At 46.1% G+C, this 24,287-nt stretch overlaps 1 protein-coding gene across 4 annotated transcripts in view; it reads right to left on the bottom strand.

The window, feature by feature from the left end:
• The window catches only part of LOC142568468 (DNA excision repair protein ERCC-6-like), a 595,812-nt gene that overhangs the window by 117,625 nt on the left and 453,900 nt on the right, over nt 1-24,287 (bottom strand). For all 4 annotated transcript variants that reach the window (XR_012825434.1, XM_075678394.1, XM_075678392.1 and 1 more), the window contains one exon: nt 9,688-9,902. Coding sequence is in view for 3 of the 4 variants with exons in the window: in XM_075678394.1 (XP_075534509.1) it covers nt 9,688-9,902 (215 nt within the window). In the remaining variant the exon portion in view is untranslated. The remainder of the gene's footprint in view (nt 1-9,687; nt 9,903-24,287) is intronic.

Here is a 24,287-nt window from a genome sequence, read left to right as displayed (position 1 = left end):
TTCTGCGTAATGGACAGAACGACAATTCTGTCCTTCCTCTTGAATACTTAGGCAGGGTAATCGATGATGACAAGCACAAAGTTGAAACATTTGTAGTTATTTTTTCCCGTATTTAATAATTGCCAGTTTCTGGTTGTAAGTCTCGATTTTTTGCTATGCAATGAAGAAATGCCCGAAGTTGAGTTTGCTTTGGAAGGTGTGCGCAAAGGCAAATGGACCAGACGATATAGCAGCAGCAATGCTTAGTAGTTGTTGTGAGTCGTTATGCCTGTATTTACGCCGTCTTTTCCAAAAATGTTTAGACAAGGGTGCCGTACCTACCGACTGTATACAAAAATGGGCCTAAAAACTGCATTGAGAACTACAGGCCCAGTGTCTTTGACTAGTATTACATGTAAAATAATGAAACACGTTATATATAGTTGTATTATGTCACATCTAGTTAAACATAATCTATTAAATGCAAACCAACACGAATTTTAGCAGGGTTTTTCTTGTACTACGCAACTTGTAGAATTCACTCACGATTTGGCCCTAGCAATAGACAAAAGGCAGATAATTGGTTGCATCTTTCTAGATTTTCGTAAAGCATTTGACGTTGTGGCTCATGACCTACTTATTAGCATATTACACGCCTGCAAGTTGCACAAAAAGATAATTGCATGGATAACTGAATATCTTCCACATAGACAATAGCCTGTGGTTCTCAATGGCATCTCCTCTGATCTTGCTGCAGTGACCTCTGGGGTACCCCAAAGCTCTCTCGTCGGGCCCCTCTTATTTTTATTATATATAAATGATATCACTAGTGGTATTACGTCATCTTTCAGGATGTCTGCAGACGACTGCATAGTATATTAGTTTATTGATAGTGATTGTGATTTTTATGCACTTCAGAGTGATTTAGATAAACTTACAACTTGGTGTGCGAAATGGGAAATGTCGCTTAACGTTTCAAAATGTTTAAACATAACCTTTACAAGGAAACATTCATACAATACGAGTACAAATTAAATAGCGTTACTCTAAGCAGGGTTATGGAATGCAAAAACTTGGGAGTTTGGTTTACCTCGGATTTAAGGTGGAACAGGCATGTACAGGAGGTAAGAAGGAAGGCGGCACGAAAGTTGGGCTTCATCCGTCGAAACAATTACTTAGTAAATTGAAAGAACGGCTGTATTTTACTCACGTACGTTCGGTACTTGAGTACGCTTGTATCTGCTGGGATCCTTATAGGTGTCAGTTAGTCGATTTACTTGAAAAAATTCAGAATAGGGTGGTTCGATTTGTTCTGGGGAATTACGATAAAAACCTCAGCATCCCCAAAGGCAAGCGCAGACTTCACTGGCAGAATCTAAAGGACAGAAGAAAGGGCCTCAGACTAACACTTTTTCACGGTGTTTACTATTCTACAACAGGCATTGACAGGAACAAATATATTGCACTATCATCGTATATCTTGCGTAGAAGAGACCATGCCTTGAAACTCCATGAATTTCCTTTTAAAGGCGGCACCTTGCGTTATGAATTTTTTTATAGGACCACGAGGGAGTGGAATGCTCTCCCATCAAATATTGCAGGTATGCAATGTAATGCAAAGTTTTACCGCCTTTTGTATGTTGAAATGAGTGTAAATTGATGTAGATATGTATGTACCCCCCTGCTGTAATGCCTTCCAAGGCGATGCAGGTACTCAATAAATAAATAAATAAATAAATACCATATTTTCCAGTGTATAAGACGTGGTTTTTCCTTCATTTTATTATTATTATTATTATTTGTCGTTGCATCTTCTACAATGGTGCAACTTATTATTTACAGTCAAAATAGGATTGCATGCTATGGCCACACCCTTTGTATCGAGCGGGCATCAAATGGCATTCTATTATGCATCACTTTCTGCCATGCACAGCAACCACACTTTCTTGCACTCATTTCCGTTGTTGCTGCGCACTTTGCATATGTCGTCATAGCTTCGCTAGCCATGACGCTGCATGCAAAGTGAAGTCGGTGAAATTATGACGTGAAATTCAAGCTGCGTGCAGTTGGATTAGCAGTGAAGCATGAAAACCGAGCATCAGGGAGGAAATTCGAAGTCAGAGAAAAAATTATCTGCGACTTCACAAAAATGGGGTGCACGCGACGCTTCGAGAAGTGGGTTAGTGAAGCATGGAACACAATTTCAGAAAAAAAACATTTTGTGGCAGGGTTTCACATAGCTGGGTTGATCGTGACTGATGGTGATGTTGGTAAGTTGGATACCCGCTAGTCAGAAGATGTCAGCGATGAGCCAGCGGAACTCCAACCTGAAGTTTCTGAAAATATTGTGGCAGAGCTTCACAAAGCTGGGTTGATCGTGACTTATGGTGATGTTGGCAAGTTGGATATCCGCTAGTCAGAATATGACAGTGATGAGCCAGCGAAACTCCAACCTGAAGTAGCTGCATTTCTTGTGACTCAAGAGGAGGCCGAGTTTGATAGCCTTGACTAAACATTGTCATGTAAGCTATCAATAGCACTGTTCATGCTATGGGAATAAAATACCTCTGAAAAGTATTGTCTAAACGTTTGAAGGCACTTGCACAGGGTCAGCACTGCCTAGCGGAGGATGTGTGCAGAAGCAGCAGCCACTTCAAGCAAGTATTTTCGTAGCACTTTCTCACGATCAGATCCTCAACGAATTTTCGCATCGCTTACCGAATGAACAGGTGCCTCTCATACACCGCTACAACTTGTGTTTCTTATCTCTGGAAAAACTGCCATTTTGAGAGGGGTGCGACTTATACAAAGGCGCAAGTTATAAACTGGAAAATACGGTATGTGTCAATGTGGCACGAAACTGTAGCTTAGGTCACCAAAACATAGCAAAGCACTGTAGATTAGACCTAACAGCCAAGACAGGCCAAGGCAGGTGTGACATAGGCCAGAAAACTGTTGCCGGTTTTCCTTTCCTTTATGGGCTTTCATACACGTAAGCTAAGCCGAGTGCTGCAGAGCAGGCGAGGATGTCTGCCATCTGTGCGCTAACATGACAAAAAGGGTTAGGTTTGTGTGTACATAGAAAGCACTGAGCTGAATTCGCAAAACATGGCCTAAATGTTGTTGAATCGCCGGCATCATGAGGGGAAAATGTGAAATGCTCCCACAGCCTTGACAACCACTAAATTGAGCAGCATTGAGCAAAATCCTGTAAATGAATATTCTGTGCTGCTGGAATTCCAAAATAGAAACTTGCATTGTTGCAAGAGTATGTCTTAACAACAGCACTATGAAAATAACCTGATTCCAGGGATGAGTAGAATATTCTCGCGAAGCAGAGCTGGACATGCAGACACGAGACAATGACGAAGTACGGGTGTTGTGGAGTACTTCCGCCACCATGTTTTAGTGTCAGCTGGTGCGTTCGGCATTTGCTTTGCATAAACAACATTTGTGCTTGTCTCCACATCACTACATTTTGGTGGAGGTGTGGGGCACCAACACTGAGCTCCGCAGCGAACGCCGCATGAGCCCTGACATGATGATCAACACCCAAAGTGCCACAATGACTCCCCCCCCCCCTGGCCCCTCTCCCCCACCCTGGTGCCACAGACTCTGACCTACGTCGTTTGTCCCAGCCGTGAGACCTAGGGACCTTAATGGCATCGATGGTACAGACGTTGAACACTGGATTTCCTGGTATGAGCGTGTAAGCGAAAATAATCGGTGGGACGCAACGCTAATGCTAGCAAATGTGATATTCTACCTCCGAGAGATATTCTACCTCCATTTTGTAGTAGCGGTAGTGCCCAGCGGTAGTGCCCTACCTGCATAGAACGGCACATAGTCTTAAGAAAATCGCTAGCCGAGTGGACACAAAAGTGATCTTTTCAGCACCACAAAAGCTGGCAAAAATATGTCGATTAATGGACCCGTACCGTAAGCCAGCTGCCGGATGCTCTACGAATCATCGAAAAGCACCAGTGGGTTGCGTAGAAGCTGTTGTATATGAGCTTCCGCTGTCCTGTGGGAAAAAATACATCGGACAGACAGGGAGATGTCTTAATGACCGATTACAGGAACATGGCCTAAACGTGAAAAATAGGCAATACGGTCATCTGTCAACGTACTGTCAGGAATGCGGCTGTGCGCCGGTGTATGGATCTTGCCGGGTTCTTGCGAAGCACAAGGATAAAGATGTGCGAGAGATTTTTGAGGCTCAGGCTATCTGGCGGATTAGTGATAAGTGTGTTAGTGCCCCTTCAGTCGACTTGTTAGATAAGGAGACGGCTTTTTTGGATAGTTAAAGGAGTACTGACACAAAAATTTGCAGTCGAGATAACTTGTGAGATCGATTTAGGTGGTCACACACACATCGTCTACAGAATATCAGCAGCCAATATAACTTAGAACATATTTAAAATCAATGTTAAAGTATGTGCGCACAGCCAACCACAAAACGCAGCACCTCGCGACATTGACATCATGGTGGGGTTGTAAATAACCAAGAAAACGCTACGTCATCTGGCTACGTCACGAATTTTCGTTGGCTGCCATGCGGCTTACATGTGCTCTTCTCCTCTGTTGCTTGTTCTAGCTGTTGTACTCGTAGTGGGACGCTCTCCGTGTCGCTGCAACTGCAGTTTTTGTCGTGTCCATCGGGATATTTCCCACACTATCAGCTTGACTGCGCTGCACTGACCCCGCACGAATATATACACGCTACTGGTTAAATACCGTGCAGGCCACAACATTCAACGCCGATTTGTTGTGTCTTACCATTGAACGTGGCGGACGCGAGGGTTTCGTTGAGGTTCGTACTCGCCATCGCCGGCCACAATATCCGAGTCGCTAAGTGATTGGCCACATATAAAGCGCGAGACACATGGTGCGATTTTCCATGCGATCTGTCGTACGGTGCGCCATGTGCGACTTGCCGCATGCGACGATTCGGGACACATGGTACAAATGAGCGAGCAGCGGGTAGCTACGCACAGAACCACCGCCCCTGTGTGGAAGTTCAGAATGCTGCGTACCTTCGAACAGAAAGTGAAAGCAACCGTATTTGCACAGCTATCTTGTTTGAAAGAAACGATGACAATATAAACACGTCTATACGAGCACTGTTGACGTGTTTCCGCAAGGCCGCGTTAGCAGTATCGGATCCGTTGACAACCGCCGATGGCCAGGAGCTGGCAGGCATAGCTCGCTGGGCCATCGAATCCGACATCGGTTGCGCTTGTGACACGATCGCTTGCAGCTCGTATAACGAAGCGCCTATGTTAGTCGGCACAATGCGTACACAGTTATGACCCGCTTAAATTGCAGCACATTTGATTTCATTGGCGCCGACAGAAGCGAACGAGCATGCTAGGCGAGCTTGCGATCGCTGGGATACGATGTAGGCCTCCGTCTATCCGGGGCAGAGGGTCCTTGCGATGCGTCCACAGCTCGTAATAGAGCGCCTAAATTCGTCAGCACAATCAATGCCTGAACATTTGTTTCTCTTAAGTGAAAATACTGTTAGTTTTCCCATTGCCGTTAGTAGCGATGAGTAAAGACGCCAGTCAGGCGAGCCACTTCGTATACAGACGATTGCTGGCGCGTCTGCCCTGATCGCGTCAGAGTAGAAGTCACGCCAACGATCTACTATTTTGCAAAACGTTTTATAACTCGCACTCGTTCGAGGTCACTTCATTCTAGAAATTATTTCGAGTCCGAAACAAATTGTAGCCAATTTATGTGCCGCCGTCAGCGGCAAAAGAGCCCCGCATTTCGACCAGGGAGAGAAAAAGAAACATACGTGATCGGAGCGGCGAGGCGCCCGCTCGCAGGCCCCGCCCCGCTGGGTCTACCACGTGGCCATGACGTTCGTGCTACCGGCGCTGTCATTGGCTGCAGTCGTCCGACAGATGCGGCAGTCGCACGACAATATTCAGCAAGTTAGTCGCGCACGCTGGCTGCGCGTCAGAGCATATGTCATGGCTTTTTGCGAACACGTGACCACTTTGTTTAGGTTCCCGCTTCTACAGTCTCGTTGCTCTCCGAAACCGAAACTTTGACTGGTCGCTACAAAAAAGATGGCAAATAATCACCTGACGCACTCTGAAGTAAATGAAGTTTCGTGGCGTGATTACTGGGTCATTAACTACTTATTAAAGCAGAAAAAACCACGTTGATTTTTTTTGTCAGTACTCCTTTAAGATTTGGATGAGCTGGCGCTATTGTGCATGGGTTATATAGGTGTATTTCCTGAAAATCAAGTTGAAGTTAGCGCATTGTGGTGTCGTCTCCCTTACGTCCTTGTTTGCTGGCGCTAAATGTGCTTTCAATTCTATCACAGAATGAGAGTGCCTAGCATTAGTTTGGGCGATAGCAAAGTTTCGCTCATACCTATTTGGTCGCCATTTTCGTGTAGTTAAAGACCACCGCGCGCTCTGCTGGCTCTCCTTGTTCAAGGACCCTACAGGGTGTCTTGGGCATTGGGCATTGCACTTGCAAGGGTACACTTTCTCTGCAGAGAAAGTGTACCCTTGCAAGTGCAATGTAATGTACCCTTGCAAGTGTACCCTTACCCTAATCCGGCCGTTCACATCAGGACGCCAACTGCCTGTCCCACCACCCTGTTGACCCACCGGAAGCCACAGACCTTGAATCCGACATTAGTGTTATGTCCATCTCAGGCATCCTCAACATTGGCAATGAACAGTGCAGTGATCCTGTTCTGTGAACCATCATGGATCGGTTAAGCTCACTGACTCCTGGTCTTTCCTTTCGTCTCTTCTGTATTTCCGACAGAGTCCTGTACAAATGCAGCTTACGCCCTGGTGGTGCTGATCTACTGCTGGTCGTACCGGGCATCTTCGACACACCGTACTTCAACAACTCCACGACACGCCCACCGCTGGGCATCTCGGTGTTACTGGCACCATGGACCGAGTCTGGTGCCGTTTCTCCTGGACCAACCTCTACCGCTCTGTGCACTGGTAGTTGACTGCTTGCGACCTGTGCCAATGCCAGAAGCCCAATCCCATGGGCTCCAGTGCGCTTTTACAACCCATCTATATTCCCACTGAGCGTTTCTTTCGCGTGGGACTCAACCTACTTGGCCCTTTCCCTTTCTCAACTAAGGGTAAAAAATGGGTTGCGGTTGCAACCGATTATGCCACGCGCTTCACCATTACGGAAGCTCTGCCTACCAGTTGTGCCACTGACATCGCGGATTTCCTCCTACACAATGTTATCCTGCATCACAATGCTCCACGTCAGCTCCTCACAGATTGCGGACGTTCTTGCGGACGTTGCGGTCATTGATTATAATCTATAGCATCAAATAGCCGCTGCTTATCACCCACAGACTAACGGTCTCACAGAGTCACTGGACAGAACACTTGCCGACATGTTAGCTATGTACATTTTTCCAGACCACCAGGACTGGGATGTCGCTCTGCCGTATGTCACTTAGGCGTATAATTCGTCCCACCATGACACTGCAGGTTACTCACCGTTTCATCTACTGTTTGGCTGTGATCCCATTTTGCCCCTGGTCACTGCACTTTCACAAATCACACAGTTGCACACCACTTATGCCCGCGATGCGATTTCTATGGCAGCACAGGCACGTCAGATTGTCCGCGCTAGCCTCGATGATTCCCAGGCTTCCTAGAAGTCTCGTTATGATATGCACCACAGGGACGTGCAGTATTTACCTGGCTCCCTCGTGCTCCTGTGGTCACCAACTCGTCCTGTGGGCCTATCGGAAAAACTTCTGTTGCGATATTCAGGTCTCTACCAAATCCTGCGACAGCTTTCGGATGTGACATACGAGATTGCTCCCAAAGAGCCAGGCCCGTCGTCCGTACAGCCAAGCACCGATGCTGTTCTTGTCTTCCGTTTAAAGCCCTATGTCCATGTGTTTGCCGGGCCGTGATCGCTTGTGCCAGGTCGGCACTCCAGCCCCGGCGGCATAGTGTCACGACGTAGAACAGGGTGTGCAGACAAAAAGAAGATGACGAAGAAGTGCTGTTGTTGTTGAGGCATTTCCACTGCCACGTTCAAGCGTAAGCTAGTGCCTTCAGCATTCGCCTTGCATAAATAACATTTGTGCTTGTCTCTGCCTGGCAACAATACGTTGCTGGGGAAGTTGGTGAAAGACTAGAGAAAACAAAGACTCAGTAGGAGGGAGTAGAAAAGAAGAAAGCAAGCATTATTTTTATCTGTTGTTTTTAGCGCTCGCTCAGTTTTTTTTTTTTTTACTTCCTCGTATTAGGTCTGTTTTGAAGTCACACTAATATGTACCTCCTTGATTCCAGAGATGTTTCCTTTTTTGCAAGTTAAGAACCAGTTCTTTTTAACATTCGTCAATATCTGGCACTTGTGTCAAGGTTCTGTGCAAATCACACAACTGTTTGAACTATTCGACACAAATTACTGTTCGCTTTGACTTAGCTTTGAACCAAAAAATCAATATTGCCTAGGAATGTCTAGGCACACAAACGTTAACCCTCTACTGACGAGTGTTGCCTATGGGCAACATACGAGAAAAAAATTTTTATCTTCCCTAGTCTTAGCATTGAGTACGAAGTTTCTGGCAAAATGTCTTCGGCCAACACTGAATGACAGGCAGCGAGCGTCATTTGTTCGTTTGGAGCAGAAACATGGGATGAAGTTTTCCATGCGACTCGCTTTCTTTTGAAAGCAAGCTCAGGGGAGACATGTCCAGCGGCAGTGGTGTCGCACACGTGATGTAAAGCAAACGAAATGCACACCCGTAGTCCACATATGACGAGGGCTGCCTGTACAAATACAAAATGAAGCTTTAGGTCGTTTGGGGTGAAGCCCACGTCCAGTTTCCTGCCTGCTACTTCTCTCTATAGCTGAAATAAATTCCACAAAATATTTCTTTTATTTTTGTTGATTATGCTAATTCTTGATGTGTTTTGCACATTTCGATAAAAAAATAAAGTTTTTCTGCATACCGTATTTACTCGATTCTAAGCACCCCCTTTTTTTTCACGATCGCAATGCCCAAAGCGAGGGGGGGGGGGGGGTGTTTAGATTTGAAAAATCTAGAATGACCCCCACCTTCCCTCTTTTCGCTGTGACGTCACGAGATGGGTGCGAGAAATAATATTTTATTTTGCAAACATTCAAAAGAAAAATCGGTGCACACAGTAGTGAACCCACCGCTTGTGTCGCATGCTCAGTTACTATCACTGCGACTCGAGTTCGTCGCACCGCTTGAACCACCGCTCTCGGTATCCCACAGCAGGTCGTCTTCCGTTCCATCGAAGTCGTTTGTGATTGAGCAGTTCTTAAATGATTTGACCACAACATACACTTGGACCCGCTTCCAAGCGTCCGAAATCCACATTGCGATGGTTGATGGGGGCGTTTTCTGTAGCTCTCGCCATACATCCGTACAGTCTGGCTGTACGGCGTACTCGCGCTGCAGACGCCATGCCACCTCGGGACTCCGACGGCTCCGGCTCGATGACAGAGTGAGCAAGCGCGCTTGGCGGCCTTGGCTACGTGCGCTTTCTAACAAATAGGGAGGTGTGTAGATTCACATGCAAACTTATTCCCCAATTTTTTCGCGAATATAGAGGGGGGGGGGGGGGGTGCTTAGAATCGGGGGGCGCTTAGAATCGCGAAAATATGGCATTAATTTGTCTCGTCCTTAAAGGGTTAAGGCCAAATGCATAATACCTGTGGTATATCTTCTCTTCAATGGTGCCAGCCGTGAGCAGGCGGTAGATGGTGACATCCCGGCGCTGGCCAATGCGCCAAGCACGCTCTCGGGCCTGTGTGTCTGTGCTCGGGTTCCAGTCTGGGTCATAGATGACCACTCGGTCCGCACCCGTCAGGTTCACACCCAGGCCACCCACCCGCGTTGTCAGCAGGAACACAAACACTGACGGGTCCTGTTGTGAATGGCTCTGTCTTACAGGTCTGACACCACAAGAGCTTCAGAGACTCTGTTCAGTCAAACAACACATAAAATGCTGTTATCTACCAATTACTATGCAAATTGTAAACAGCACCACCTGCACATCCGTAAATATTTGTATGAGAAGGTCGGTGCTCATTGCAGATTCCTTTCAATCATTCCTTTTGTTGACATTTTTTGCTATGTGAGAGAAAACATTATTGCAGGTTGTGTCACGGGAGAAGAAGAAGCTTTTATGAAGGTTTTATTTCAGGAAAGACTAAAAGGCCAAGTTATACAGTTAAAACTTGATATAATGAAATCGGTAAAATCGGTCTGTTACTTCACTGTATAGAAATTATGCCAGTTACGCAATTGAGTACAGTCACTGACAGATTTTCCTTAAACGAAAGGGACCGCACTATTTTATGAAATATTGAGCCATAGGAAAAAAAGAAAATGCAATGAGAAAACAAATTTCATTTGAGTGCCAGTGACCAAAGATATGGTTTTATGCCATGTCCACAATACCTTCCCATCAGGGGTACGAAGTGATGTCTGTGAAGCTTTCGCATACACTCCGCCCCCACGTTGGATAGTGCCACCCCCAGTGGGATGACGCTATCATGAAAAGCACAGGGAAAGAACAAATACTTTATGAGCCACTTTACTTGAACAAGTCTCCGAAACTAAAGGTACCGCGACCTCCTGCACTAAATATGCAGGAAGACTGCACACAAAGCTATCTCGGCTAGCCTGACATGTGCACCCGCCGCTTCCTGCTTCCAAGCGCATGAGCCACATAGTGCTCAACCATGCTGAAAGCCATGTGCAGCCATCAACATGGGGAAGAGACACGCTCAGCTGCCTCTGATCCTCTCCCACCCACCAATACACATGCTTTATCACATTACCTTGCGCTCACCCAACTTCATTTTAATGAAGTTCGAGCGTAATGGCCAGCTTCTGCAAAAACTAAGTAAACGCTACCTGTGATTCACCATATAAACATCTATGCTAATAAAATACATGAAGTGATTCTATTTTGCCTGCCTCATGAATTGCAGGGGTTTCTTTTGCATTTCAACAGTGCTTTGCTTGAACTACAAATATTGAGCAGCTAGCACTTTGCTTATTTTTTCCACAGCAGCCACATCTTGTGTTCTGCACACTTTCACTGTCAAGGCTGTTTCACATAGCGCAATTTATGTCACTTCGGAAGCACAATTTTAATTGCATGCAACAGAAATCGTAATCACACTCATCGACCTCCCTCAAGACAAGTGACCAACAAGTTGGTTGCACGACGCACCAATCACACCCATCGGTGCGATTTTTGGACACCAAAAAAGAAACGCAAAGGGGAGAAGTTCATCAAAATTGCGCCAAGAGATATTTCTTGGTTTCGTTGGGTTATGGCAGTTCTTGAAAATGTCATCTGTCATTCAACAAATTCAGAAAAGTGCAATCTGGTACGTACCTTCAACACCAACATGCTAACGTGACAGATAAAAAATAATTCGGTTCTGTATGTTCTATGCATTTGTTGACATGCTACGCTGCAAATGAAGGGAGTTTTTTTTTTTAATGCTGGCTTTGAGTACTCATTGTACATACTTTTGCATGCCTTTCGGTTATTCACACACACTGCGAGTTGTAATCTTTATGAGGTGTCTCTCATGAGACACCTCAGATGCCTTTGGATGCCGTGGCAATTTCGTGCTTTGTTGCATACATGATACTCAAGATATACAAAAATTCAGCAGTTGCAGCATGGTATCCTTTCAAAGTCATATCTATTCTGACGAAGTCACACATACAGAACAATTCAAAGAACATGCAACTACAGGCAAATGCTGTACATCGGGGGCATAGTATAACACGACATCATAGTATTCAACATCATGATTACTGTGCGACTGTCTAGTTGCAGTTTGTTATTCATGCTGGATTTCACGCATATATTTCCCGGTCGATTAGGCACGTTAGGTTTTGTTACTACTGATGGCAGACGCGATTGTTTATCAAGCTCACATAATGTGCAAACTATATTCAAAAGATTGGCTTGTTGAGAGCATTGGTACATGGTGAGTTGTTAGTCCAGCACCCTTTTCCTTTTCCTTCCTCTGTGTCTTGCTTCGCAATTTTTTTATAATTTGTGGGCATGCCCTTACAAAACCATATATCATAATGAATTTTCTACAATAGCATATTTGATGCTTTGACTTGAAATAAACAGCAATGTCACATTATTTTCGACAGGTTAAAGGGAAGCTGAAGCACATAAAAAGTGAGCTTGCACCAAGTTATCGCAGCTATTCACTCTTTGAATACAAAAAATGCTGTTTAACAGGCTATAAAACACAGCAAGTTGCTTCAAATGAGCAAAAATGAGTAGCAGCAGTCACAGGGAATGCTGCGAACTGGATGGCAGGCTGTGATTGGCAAAGACAATCGTGACGTCATTGTGGGTATTGGTGAGGCTCCTAATTTGAACGAAGTACTGAACCGGGCTGTGTCCTGCACGATCAAGGATGCGACACATTTTATCGTTAAAGTGGAATTTAAATTTTGTTTGGAGCTAGTCATTGCTGTTTTTGTACTGGAATGTATTTGGGCAAATGCAGTGAGGCATGTTGCAAGGAAGCACAGAGCACTAAATCGACCTTTCGGAAGTGTCGATTGCTGCTATTTTATTTAGCATTATGAGCCCTATGTGTGTTCTGCAAGACAAAAGCAGGCGGCAAATGTCTACACAAAGATCTAGCTGAGTTTTTTATTCGTTTCACAATTCACTGCATGTCAGCTCCTGTGCTGGAGCTGCTCGAGTGCTTTTTTACATTAAGGGATCCCTGACATGGTTTTTGTATTGTGCCTAGGCCCACAGGCTATCGATAAAGAAATGCTTTCTCACAAGAACTTCATGCTAGCGTGCTATAATAGCAGAACAACTGACATTTGGGCAAGTTGGTACTGGTTGAAAATCCTGATAAGGCACTGCAAATGGTGAAGACACAAGGAAGGAAAAATACTGAACAGCGCTGACTCACAACTAACTTTATTAAAGTTAGTTAAATGGGATTTAATGGCGCAAAAGCGGCTGAGGCTATGCTGCGCCAAACACGAGGTGTTTTAAAATCCACTTTATGAAGGAAAAGGCTTTGTTAATCTATATTTTATGTAAAAAGCCAGTGTCATCTAGAAATTTACGAACGTCACATAATGGTACTAGTGGGTCATCACCTAAAATTAGAGCAGGGTGTAAAGGTATGTGTAGTTGATATAATTTGTGCAAAAGTGTTCGTCTGTGTGTTTCAGTCTCCGTACATGTGAGTAATATGTGCATAACTGTTAGTGGCTGTTGACATTTCTCGCATGTTGGTGTGTCTTCTTTCGTAAGTAAGTAATTGTGTGTGAGGTGTGTGTGCCCAATGCGTAGTCGGCATAAAACTACTTCGATGAACCGCTCCTGATGATAGCATGACATTTCTCGCATGTTGGTGTGTCTTCTTTCGTAAGTAAGTAATTGTGTGTGAGGTGTGTGTGCCCAATGCGTAGTCGGCATAAAACTACTTCGATGAACCGCTCCTGATGATAGCATGACTTCCACTCGCCAACTATGGGTTTCGTGAGATGTAGCTTGTCGGCAAAACGGTCCCATTCGCGTTGCCATTTTACCGTTAAGGCTTTTCTAATTGCACGGATGCTATCATTATATGGGAGTGTTGTGTTTGTAATGTCTTTGTGCGCTGCCATCAATGCATATCTATCAGCTGCTTCGTTACCCGGTATCCCAACATGGCTTGGGACCCAGCAGAAACGAATTGACCTCCCGTATTCGTTAAGCACCACTACGTTTAAAATGTCTCCAATCAAGGGTTCACACTCAGACTTAAAATGTAGAGCCTTTAGTGGGCTTAAAGAATCTGTGTATATGACTGCATTTTTGTGTTTATCAGCCATAATATTTTTTACAACAACCCATATAGCGAAAACTTTGGCCGTGAACACAGAGGCGTGTTGTGGCAATCGAATACTTTTTTCCCAATTTTCTGTTACGACCCCCACACCCACGTGCTCTTTCGTTTTAGAGCCATCAGTATAATATAGCATGTTATTTTGATATTTGTCCTGAAGTGTACGGAATTCTTGTGTGATATGTTCGCGTGGGGTGTCTTTCTTCTTTAAATGTGTCAATGTCCAGTCACATAGCGGTTCAAGATCGTACCACGGGGGCAAACGCTGTGGCTTTCTGGCAACCTGTAGGACTTCGCAAGGAATGTTATAATCCCGAACATATTCCTCATATCGCAGGACAAGCGGTTTAATCGTGTTCGGTTTATTTGTATAGTGTAGGCGTGAGTTGCATTGTGTGAGGATATTGTAGCATATGTGTTGTGGTGATGACTGAATTCTTAGTACGTAGGAAAAGGTGAGTAATGCTCTGCGCTGATGTAATGAGGGTTCATTACACTCAACATATAAACTTTGGGCAGGTGACGTTCTGTAGGCGCCACTTGCCAGTCACAGTCCAAGGTTATGTACTGGATCAAGTCGCTTGATGTAGGACTGTCTGGCTGAGCCGTAAACCACGGAGCTGTAGTCCAAAAGGCTCCGCACAAGAGACCGGTAAACACGTAAAAGGCACGTTCGGTCGGAACCCCAGTGCTTATGAGACAAAACTTTAAGGAGATTTAGAGCTTTATTTGCTTTAATCTTTAGTGCTTCTATGTGAGTTAGGAAATTAAGTTTGGTGTCAAAGGTTACTCCTAAAAACTTATGATCTTGTTTCACTGGCAATATGGTGTCGTTCAATTTTAGGACTGGATCGCTGTGTAGCCCTTGTTTCTGAGAGAACAAAACAGTAACTGTTTTCTGTGTGGAGAAACGGAAACCATTACAGAAACCAATACAGAAATTTTGCAGATACAGAGCTTATATTTGCAGGATTATTGCATATGGCCATTTTGTTCAAAATGCACATGTCACATTTTTCAAAGTTCATTTTATGCAAAGCAGCATTGATGTTTACATTAATATTTTTCGTTTTTGTTACACTTTTTGTGTTTCAGTAATATTTTTCTTACTAAATTTAATAAATATTGTTACGCGAAGGACGAGTCAGTAAGACGAGCAACTATTTACAGGTTATATTTACAACAGCGGTTGCAGCGCTGACCGGTTAGATTCACAGTGCAAGCCCAGTTTGTTCTTCCTATTTTCTCGAATGATGGCGCCCACGGGCCTCATTCAAACAAGCAAGTACCACATGCGCGTAGCATAATCCCCTGGTGGCAGAAGCGACGTCCTCGCGTGCAAGAGGTCCGTGGTTCGAATCCCGGTGCCGGCAATTTTCCACCGGATTAAAAAAAACCCGCGTGTTGATAAAATTGCACAAACAGGCCTGGAGTGTGGCCTGATCCCGGTGACCAGAACCGGTAACGCACTCCCTCACCAGAGCAGGATTGGCCACCCTGGTGCAGTACTTGGCCACAACCTCCTATATGAACACAACAATCAAACCCCGGCCCTCAGTCCCCAGCAGCTGCGAAGCAACTGACCACGGCGGCGGTCAGACCTGCGACGCAGCTGAGGGTGCTAAGAATCACTGGCTCCGGACAGGCCGCCATTGGAATATGAACCTGGCAACGTTTAACGCTAGAACGTTATCTAGTGAGGCGAGTCTAGCAATGCTATTGGAGGAATTAGAGGGCAGTAAATGTGATATAATAGGGTTCAGTGAAGTTAGGAGGCCAAAAGAAGCCTATACAGTGCTAAAAAGCGGGCACGTCCTGTGCTACCGGGGCTTAGCGGAGAGAAGAGAACTAGGAGTCGGATTCCTGATTAATAAGAATATAGCTGGTAACATACAGGAATTCTATAGCATTAACGAGAGGGTGGCAGGTCTTGTTGTGAAACTTAATAAGAGGTACAAAATGAAGGTTGTACAGGTCTACGCCCCTACATCCAGTCATGATGACCAGGGAGTCGAAAGCTTCTAAGACGTGGAATCGGCGATGGGTAGAGTGAAAACTAAATACACTATACTAATGGGCGACTTTAATGCCAAGGTAGGCAAGAAGCAGGCTGGAGACAAGGCAGTGGGGGAATATGGCATAGGCACTAGGAATAGCAGGGGAGAGTTATTAGTAGAGTTTGCGGAACAGAATAATATGAGGATAATGAATACCTTCTTCCGCAAGCGGGATAGCCGAAAGTGGACCTGGAGGAGCCCGAACGGCGAGACTAGAAATGAAACAGACTTCATACTCTGCGCTAACCCTGGCATCCTACAAGATGTGGACGTGCTCAGCAAGGTGCGCTGCAGTGACCACAGGATGGTAAGAACTCGAATTAGCCTAGACCTGAGGAGGGAACGGAAGAAACTGGTACATAAGAAGCCGATTAATGAGTTAGCAGTAAGAGGGAAAATAGAGGAACTCCAGATCAAGCTACAGAACAGGTATTCGGCTTTAACTCCGGAAGAGGACCTTAGCGTTGAAGCAATGAACGACAATCTTGTGGGCATCATTAAGGAGTGTGCAATGGAAGTCGGTGGTAACTCCGTTAGGCAGGATACCAGCAAACTATCACAGGAGACGAAAGATCTGATCAAGAAACGCCAATGTATGAAAGCGTCTAACCCTACAGCTAGAATAGAACTGGCGGAGCTTTCGAAGTTAATCAACAAGCGTAAGACAGCTGACATAAGGAAGTATAATACGGATAGAATTGAACATGCTCTCAGGAACAGAGGAAGCCTAAAGGAAGTGAAGAAGAAACTAGGAATTGGCAAGAATCAGATGTATGCGTTAAGAGACAAAGCAGGCAATATCATTACTAATATGGATGAAATAGTTCAAGTGGCTGAGGAGTTCCATAGAGATTTATACAGTACCAGTGGCACCCACGACGATAATGGCAGAGAGAATAGTCTAGAGGAATTTGAAATCCCACAGGTAACACCGGAAGAAGTAAAGAAAGCCTTGGGAGCTATGCAAAGGGGGAAGGCAGCTGGGGAGGATCAGGTAACAGCAGATTTGTTGAAGGATGGTGGGCAGATTGTTCTAGAGAAACTGGCCACCCTGTATACGCAATGCCTCATGACTTCGAGCGTACCGGAATCTTGGAACAACGCTAACATAATCCTGATCCATAAGAAAGGAGACGCCAAAGACTTGAAAAATTATAGACCGATCAGTTTACTGTCCGTTGCCTACAAACTATTTACTAAGGTAATCGCAAATAGAATCAGGAACACCTTAGACTTCTGTCAAGCAAAGGACCAGGCAGGATTCCGTAAAGGCTACTCAACAATAGATCATATTCACACTATCAATCAGGTGATAGAGAAATGTGCGGAATATAACCAACCCTTATATATAGCTTTCATTGATTACGAGAAAGCGTTTGATTCTGTCGAAACCTGAGCAGCCATAGAGGCATTAAGGAATCGGGGTGTAGACGAGCCGTATGTAAAAATACTGAAAGATAGCTATAGCGGCTCCACAGCCACTGTAGTCCTCCATAAAGCAAGCAACAAAATCCCAATAAAGAAAGGCGTCAGGCAGGGAGATACGATATCTCCAATGCTATATTCACAGCGTGTTTACAGGAGGTATTCAGAGACCTGGATTGGGAAGAATTGGGGATAAAAGTTAATGGAGAATACCTTAGTAACTTGCGATTCGCTGATGATATTGCCTTCCTTAGTAACTCAGGGGACCAATTGCAATGCCTGCTCACTGACCTGGAGAGGCAAAGCAGAAGAGTGGGTCTAAAAATTAATCTGCAGAAAACTAAAGTAATGCTTATCAGTCTCGGAAGAGAACAGCAATTTACAATAGGCAGCGAGGCACTGGAAGTCGTAAGGGAATACATCTACTTAGGGCAGGTAGTGACGGCGGATCCGGATCATGAGACGGAAATAATCAGAAGAAAAAGAATGGGCTGGGGTGCGTTTGGCAGGCATTCTCAGATCATTAACAGCAGGTTGCCATTATCCCTCAAGAGAAAAGTATATAATAGCTGTGTCTTACCAGTACTCACCTACGGGGCAGAAACCTGGAGGCTTACGAAAAGGGTTCTACTCAAATTGAGGACGACGCAACGAGCTATGGAAAGAAGAATGATAGGTGTAACGTTAAGGGATAAGAAAAGAGCAGATTGGGTGAGGGAACAAACGCGAGTTAGTGACATCTTAGTTGAAATCAAGAAAAAGAAATGGGCATGGGCAGGACATGTAATGAGGAGGGAAGATAACGGATGGTCATTAAGGGTTACGGACTGGATCCCAAGGGAAGGGAAGCGTAGCAGGGGGCGGCAGAAAGTTAGGTGGGCGGATGAGATTAAGAAGTTTGCAGGCATGGCAAGGCCACAATTAGTACATGACACCGGGGTTGTTGGAGAAGCATGGGAGAGGCCTTTGCCCTGCAGTGGGCGTAACCAGGCTGCTGCTGCTGCTGCTGCTGCTGATGATGATGAACGTGCATGATATCACTGGATTGGGAAGCAGGTCAGGGGCGATCTCATAGGTGACAGGAGTCACGGCACGAAGCACTCGGTATGGGCCTGTGTAACAAGACAGCAGTTTTTCCGACAGGCCTACCTGACGCGACGGAGACCATAGAAGCACCAAAGAACCAGGCGGGAAGTGCACGTCTTGGCGGCGCTGGTCATACAAACGCCTTTGACTGTCTTGGTATTTCAGAAGGAGGTCATGGGCAATTTCCCTTGCGTGGGCACACTGGGCGATGGCGTCAAGTGCATCTTCACTGGTCGGTGCCGCGTGAACAGGGAGAGTTGTGTCGAAGGGCAGCGCTGGTTCTCGGCCAAACAGAAAAAAAAAAGAAAGAATGGGGAATAACTGGCTGTGTCGTGGCGCGAGGAATTCTAAGCAAATGTCACAAACGGTAGAGTGAGGTCCCAGCCAGTGTGGTCTGAAGAGACATATTTCGCGAGCATGTCTGTGAGATTGCGATTGAGATGCTCCGTGAGGCCATTTGTTCATGGATGGTACGACGTGGATAGCTTGTGCTTCATGGCACAGGACTGCAGAATGTCCGCGATAACTTTTGATAGAAATGCCTGGCCATGGTCTGTGAGAAGTTGTCGCGGAGCTCCATGTAATAAAATCATGTCGTGTAGAAGAAAATCGGCGACATCTGTGGCGCAGCTTGTAGGAAGCGCTCGGGTGATGGCGTAGCGCGTGGCGTAATCCGTGGCCACAGCGATCTGCCTGTTCCTAGAGGTAGAAAGAGGAAAAGGGCCAAGTAAGTCCAAACCAACCAGAAAGAATGGTCCCGCGGGCACGTCGAGTGGTTGAAGGTACCCAGCAGGGAGCACCGATGGTGTCTTGTGTCGCTGGCATTTCTCACACGTAGCTACGTATCTTCGAACAGACGGAGCAAGCCCTGGCCAAAAGAAATGCCGGCGGATCCAGTCGTAGATACGTGACACACCCAAGTGACCGGCAGTGGGGAGGTTGTGAAGTTTGTGGAGAACAGCTGAGCGAAGGTGTTTAGGGATCACAAGGAGTAATGCAGGGCCATCGGGGTGAACATTGTGGCAGTAGAGTACGCCATCTTGAAGTGTGAATAAGCGAAGGGAACTGTCGGCGAGCGACAATTCCAGGCAGTCAATGATGATACACAAGGACGGGTCACGGCGCTGCTCGTCGGTGACATGCAGCAGGGGAAAAACAGAGAGAACATAGGCGTCGGTGTCAGTCCAAGACGTAGAGGTCGCGTCTTCAACTCAGTAGCGAGAGAGTCATTCTGCGTCCTTTTGTTGGCATCCCGACTTATAAGTCACTGTGTAGGGATATTCTTGAATCAGAGGGCCCAACGACCGAGGCGGCCAGTAGGATCCTTGAGCGACGAAAGCCAACAGAGCGCATGATGGTCTGTGATTACTGAAAAGGGCTTGCCATATAAATATGGGCGGAACTTTGAAACAGCCCAAACAGGAGCAAGACATGTGCGCTCGGTAATCGAATAGTTGCGCTCTGCAGTTGTCAGGAGCCGGCTAGCATTGGCTATAATGCGGTCGTGTCTGTGTTGGTGTTGCGATAAGACAGCGCCGATCCCATAAGCACTGGCATCGGTTCGGACCTCTATAGGTGCGGACGGGTCAAAGTAGGCCAAGACCAGAGGATTGGTGAGAATCGTGATAAGGTGTGAAAATGCGGCAGCCTGAGGGGAACCCCACGTAAAAGGCACGTCTTTCTTCAGAAGTTCAGCGAGTGGTCGAGCGATTGCTGCGACATTTTTCACGAACCGTCGGAAATAAGAACAGAACCCCACAAAACTGTGGACGTCTTTGACAGACTGAGGTACAGGAAAAGCCATTACTGCTCGAACATTTTCTGGGTTGGGTTGTACTCCATTGACGAGATGGCCTAGCACTGTAACCTGTCGGCGCCCGAAGAGGCACTTTGATGAGTTTAATTGAAGTCCAGCCCTGCAGAAGACGCCACGGATAGCTGTGACGCGCTCAAGGTGCGTCTCAAATGTCGGAGAGAACACAAGGACGTCGTCGAGGTAACAAAGGCAGGTTGACCATTTGAAACCTTGAAGCAGAGAGTCGATCATCCGTTCGAACGTGGCGGGGGCATTGCATAAACCAAACGGCATAACCTTGAATTGGTAGAGGGCATCTGGAGTTACGAAAGCGGTCTTTTCTTGGTCTTGCTCATCGACGTAAATCTGCCAATAACCAGATCAAAGGTTGATGGTTGAAAAGTATTTGGCACTGTGAAGACACTACAGAGTGTTGTCGATTCGTGGTAAAGGGTAAACGCCCTTTTTAGTAGTTATGTTTAGTTGGCGGTAATCAATGCAGAAATGCATATTCCAATCGTTCTTTTTGACGTGCACGACCGGCGACGCCCAAGGACTCGATGAGGGCTCAAAAATGTCTCTGGCGAGCATCTTGTAGACTTCCTGCTGAATAACTTGCCGCTCTGCCGTGGACACGCAATACGGTCGGCGGTGAATGAGAAAAGCATCGCCCGTGTTTATCCGAAGCTTAACAAGCGACGTCTGACCAAGTGGTCAATTGTCAGTGTCAAATATGTCGCGGTAGGAAAGCAAAAGGCGATAAAGGGCGGTTGCTTGGTCAGGTGCGAGGTCCGGAGCGACCATGGGACGTAATGAGCCCTCGAGGTTCAAGGCATCCTGTGGGTAATCAGAAGGATCTGGAGACACGTCGGCTGCAAAAGCAGTGATGTGCTCGTCTGTCACTGACCGGAGCATGGCCGCCGCTATGCCTTCAGGCAACACTTGCATTGTCGAGCGAAAATTGATAACGGGGAGACACATCCTATTAGCGGCAAGGGTTACGACGGAGTGTGGCACGGAGAGGTCGCGCGCCAGGAGGACATCACGAATAAGTGCGACGACATAGTCGCCATCAGGCACGGTTGCCGTTAAGGCCAATTCGACGAAGGTTAGGGCTTTTGGAGGTAAGCGAACAAACGCTGTAGTGCAGAGGGTGTGCGGTTGTTCGGGGCGAACATCTGAAAGAAGAGGAAGCTCGAGGCACAGCGTACCGGTGGCACAGTCGATGAGGGCAGAATGCGTCATCAAAAAGTTGAGCTAGAAGATTAGGTCATGAGAGCAACTGGTCAGCACAGTGAACAGGACTTGAACTTGGAAGCCAGCAATTCCTATACAAGCAGTGCACATATCCTTGACAGCAACAGCGGCGCCATTGGCGATGCGTACGGCTCGAGTGATGGCAGGCGTAAGAACTTTTTTGAGGCAACGACATAGGTTAGTGCTCATTATGGACACTTGGGCTCCAGTATGAATTAATGTCATCAACGGAAAACCATCTACATCTACTTCAATTAAGTTCATATTGGTGAGGAGTGTCAATGGAGGATTTGGACAGGACGAATTTGATGCAGCGCTACCTCCAAGAGCTGCATGGCCTAGTTTTCCGTCCGCCGGTTTGGCGAGGAAAAGCGACGAGGCTGGGGCGATGGGGAGCGACGGCGTTGGGGCGACGGCAATCGCATGGAGGAGCAGCTGTCAGGGGCATCCGAAGTAGGGTAAAGACAGCGAGATGAATAACAGCGAGCATCGGCGTATGGGTGAGGTGCAGGGAATGAGCTCCAGTATCATCATCATCATCATCACCATCAGCCTGGTTATGCCCACTGCAGGGCAAAGGCCTCTCCCATACTTCTCCAACTACCCCGGTCATGTGCTAATTGTGGCCATGTTGTCCCTGCAAATTTCTTAATCTCATCCGCCCACCTAACTTTCTGCCGCCCTCTGCTACGCTTTCCTTCCCTTGGAATCCATTCCGTAACTCTTAATGACCATCGGTTATCTTCCCTCCTCATTACGTGTCCTGATCATGTCCATTTCTTTTTCATTATTTCAACTAAGATATCATTAACTCGCGTTTGTTCCCTCACCCAATCTGCTCTTTTCTTATCCCTTAACGTTACACCAATCGTTCTTCTTTCCATAGCTCGTTGCGTCGTCCTCAATTTAAGTAGAACCCTTTTCGTAAGCCTCCAGGTTTCTGCCCCGTACGTGAGTACTGGTAAGACACAGCTGTTATAAACTTTTCTCTTGAGGGATAATGGCAACCTGCTGTTCATGATCTAAGAATGCATGCCAAACGCACCCCAGCCCATTCTTATTCTTCTGATTATTTCATTCTCATGATCCGGATCCGCCGCCACTACCTGTCCTAAGTAGATGTATTCCTTTACCACTTCCAGTGCCTCACTACCTATTGTAAACCGCTGTTCCCTTCCGAGACTGTGAAACATTACTTTAGTTTTCTGCAGATTAATTTTTAGACCCACCCTTCGGCTTTGCCTCTCCAGGTCAATGAGCATGCATTGCAGTTGGTCCCCTGAGTTACTAAGCAAGGCAATATCATCAGTGAATCGCAAGTTACTAAGGTATTCTCCATTAACTCTTATCCCAAATTCTTCCCAATCCAGGTCTCTGAATACCTCCTGTAAACACGCTGTGAATAGCATCGGAGAGATCGTATCTCCCTGCCTGACGCCTTTCTTTATTGGGATTTTGTTGCTTTCTTTATGGAGGACTACGGTGGCTGTGGAGCCGCTATAGATGTCTTTCAGTATTTTTACATACGGCTCGTCTACACCCTGATTCCGCAGTGCCTCCATGACTGCTGAGGTTTCTACTGAATCAAACGCTTTCTCGTAATCAATGAAAGCTATATATAAAGGTTGGTTATATTCCGCACATTTTTCTATCACCTGATTGATAGTGTGAATATGTTCTATTGTTGAGTAACCTTTACGGAATCCTGCCTGGTCCTTTGGTTGAAGGAAGTCTAAGGTTTTCCTGGTTCTATTTGCAATTACCTTAGTAAATACTTTGTAGGCAACGGACAGTAAACTGATCGGTCTCTAATTTTTCAAGTCTTTGGCGTCTCCTTTCTTATGGATCAGGATTATGTTAGCGTTGTTCCAAGGTTCCGGTACGCTCGAAGTCATGAGGCATTGCGTATACAGGGTGGCCAGTTTCTCTAGAACAATCTGACCACCATCCTTCAACAAATCTGCTGTTACCTGATCCTCCCCAGCTGCCTTCCCCCTTTGCATAGCTCCCAAGGCTTTCTTTACTTCTTCCGGTGTTACCTGTGGGATTTCAAATTCCTCTAGACTATTCTCTCTGCCATTATCGTCGTGGGTGCCACTGGTACTGTATAAATCTCTATAGAACTCCTCAGCCACTTGAACTATTTCATCCATATTAGTAATGATATTGCCTGCTTTGTCTCTTAACGCATACATCTGATTCTTGCCAATTCCTAGTTTCTTCTTCACTTCTTTTAGGCTTCCTCTGTTCCTGAGAGCATGTTCAATTCTATCCGTATTATGCTTCCGTATGTCAGCTGTCTTACGCTTGTTGATTAACTTCGAGAGTTCTGCCAGTTCTATTCTAGCTGTAGGGTTAGAGGCTTTCATACATTGGCGTTTCTTGATCAGATCTTTCGTCTCCTGCGATAGCTTACTGGTATCCTGTCTAACGGTGTTACCACCGACTTCTATTGCACACTCCTTAATGATGCCCACAAGACTGTCGTTCATTGCTTCAACACTAAGGTCCTCTTCCTGAGTCAAAGCCGAATACCTGTTCTGTAGCTTGATCTGGATTTCCTCTATTTTCCCTCTTACCACTAACTCATTGATCGGCTTCTTATGTACCAGTTTCTTCCGTTCCAGCTGCAGTATGGCGGCATCCAAGTGGTGTGGCAGTGGCGGGATACATGACCAACGCGGTGGCAGCAGAAGCAGATCGGTTTGTCGTCTGGGGTTCGCCATTCAGCAGGATTGCGTGGTCTGGAAGCGAAATACTGGTCATTACAGGTTGCGGATATG

Source organism: Dermacentor variabilis, unplaced genomic scaffold (assembly GCF_050947875.1).
Source record: "Dermacentor variabilis isolate Ectoservices unplaced genomic scaffold, ASM5094787v1 scaffold_19, whole genome shotgun sequence".
Lineage (NCBI taxonomy): Eukaryota > Metazoa > Arthropoda > Arachnida > Ixodida > Ixodidae > Dermacentor > Dermacentor variabilis.
The sequence above is the reverse complement of the archived record's forward strand: the minus strand, read 5'-3'. Positions and strand labels throughout refer to the sequence as shown.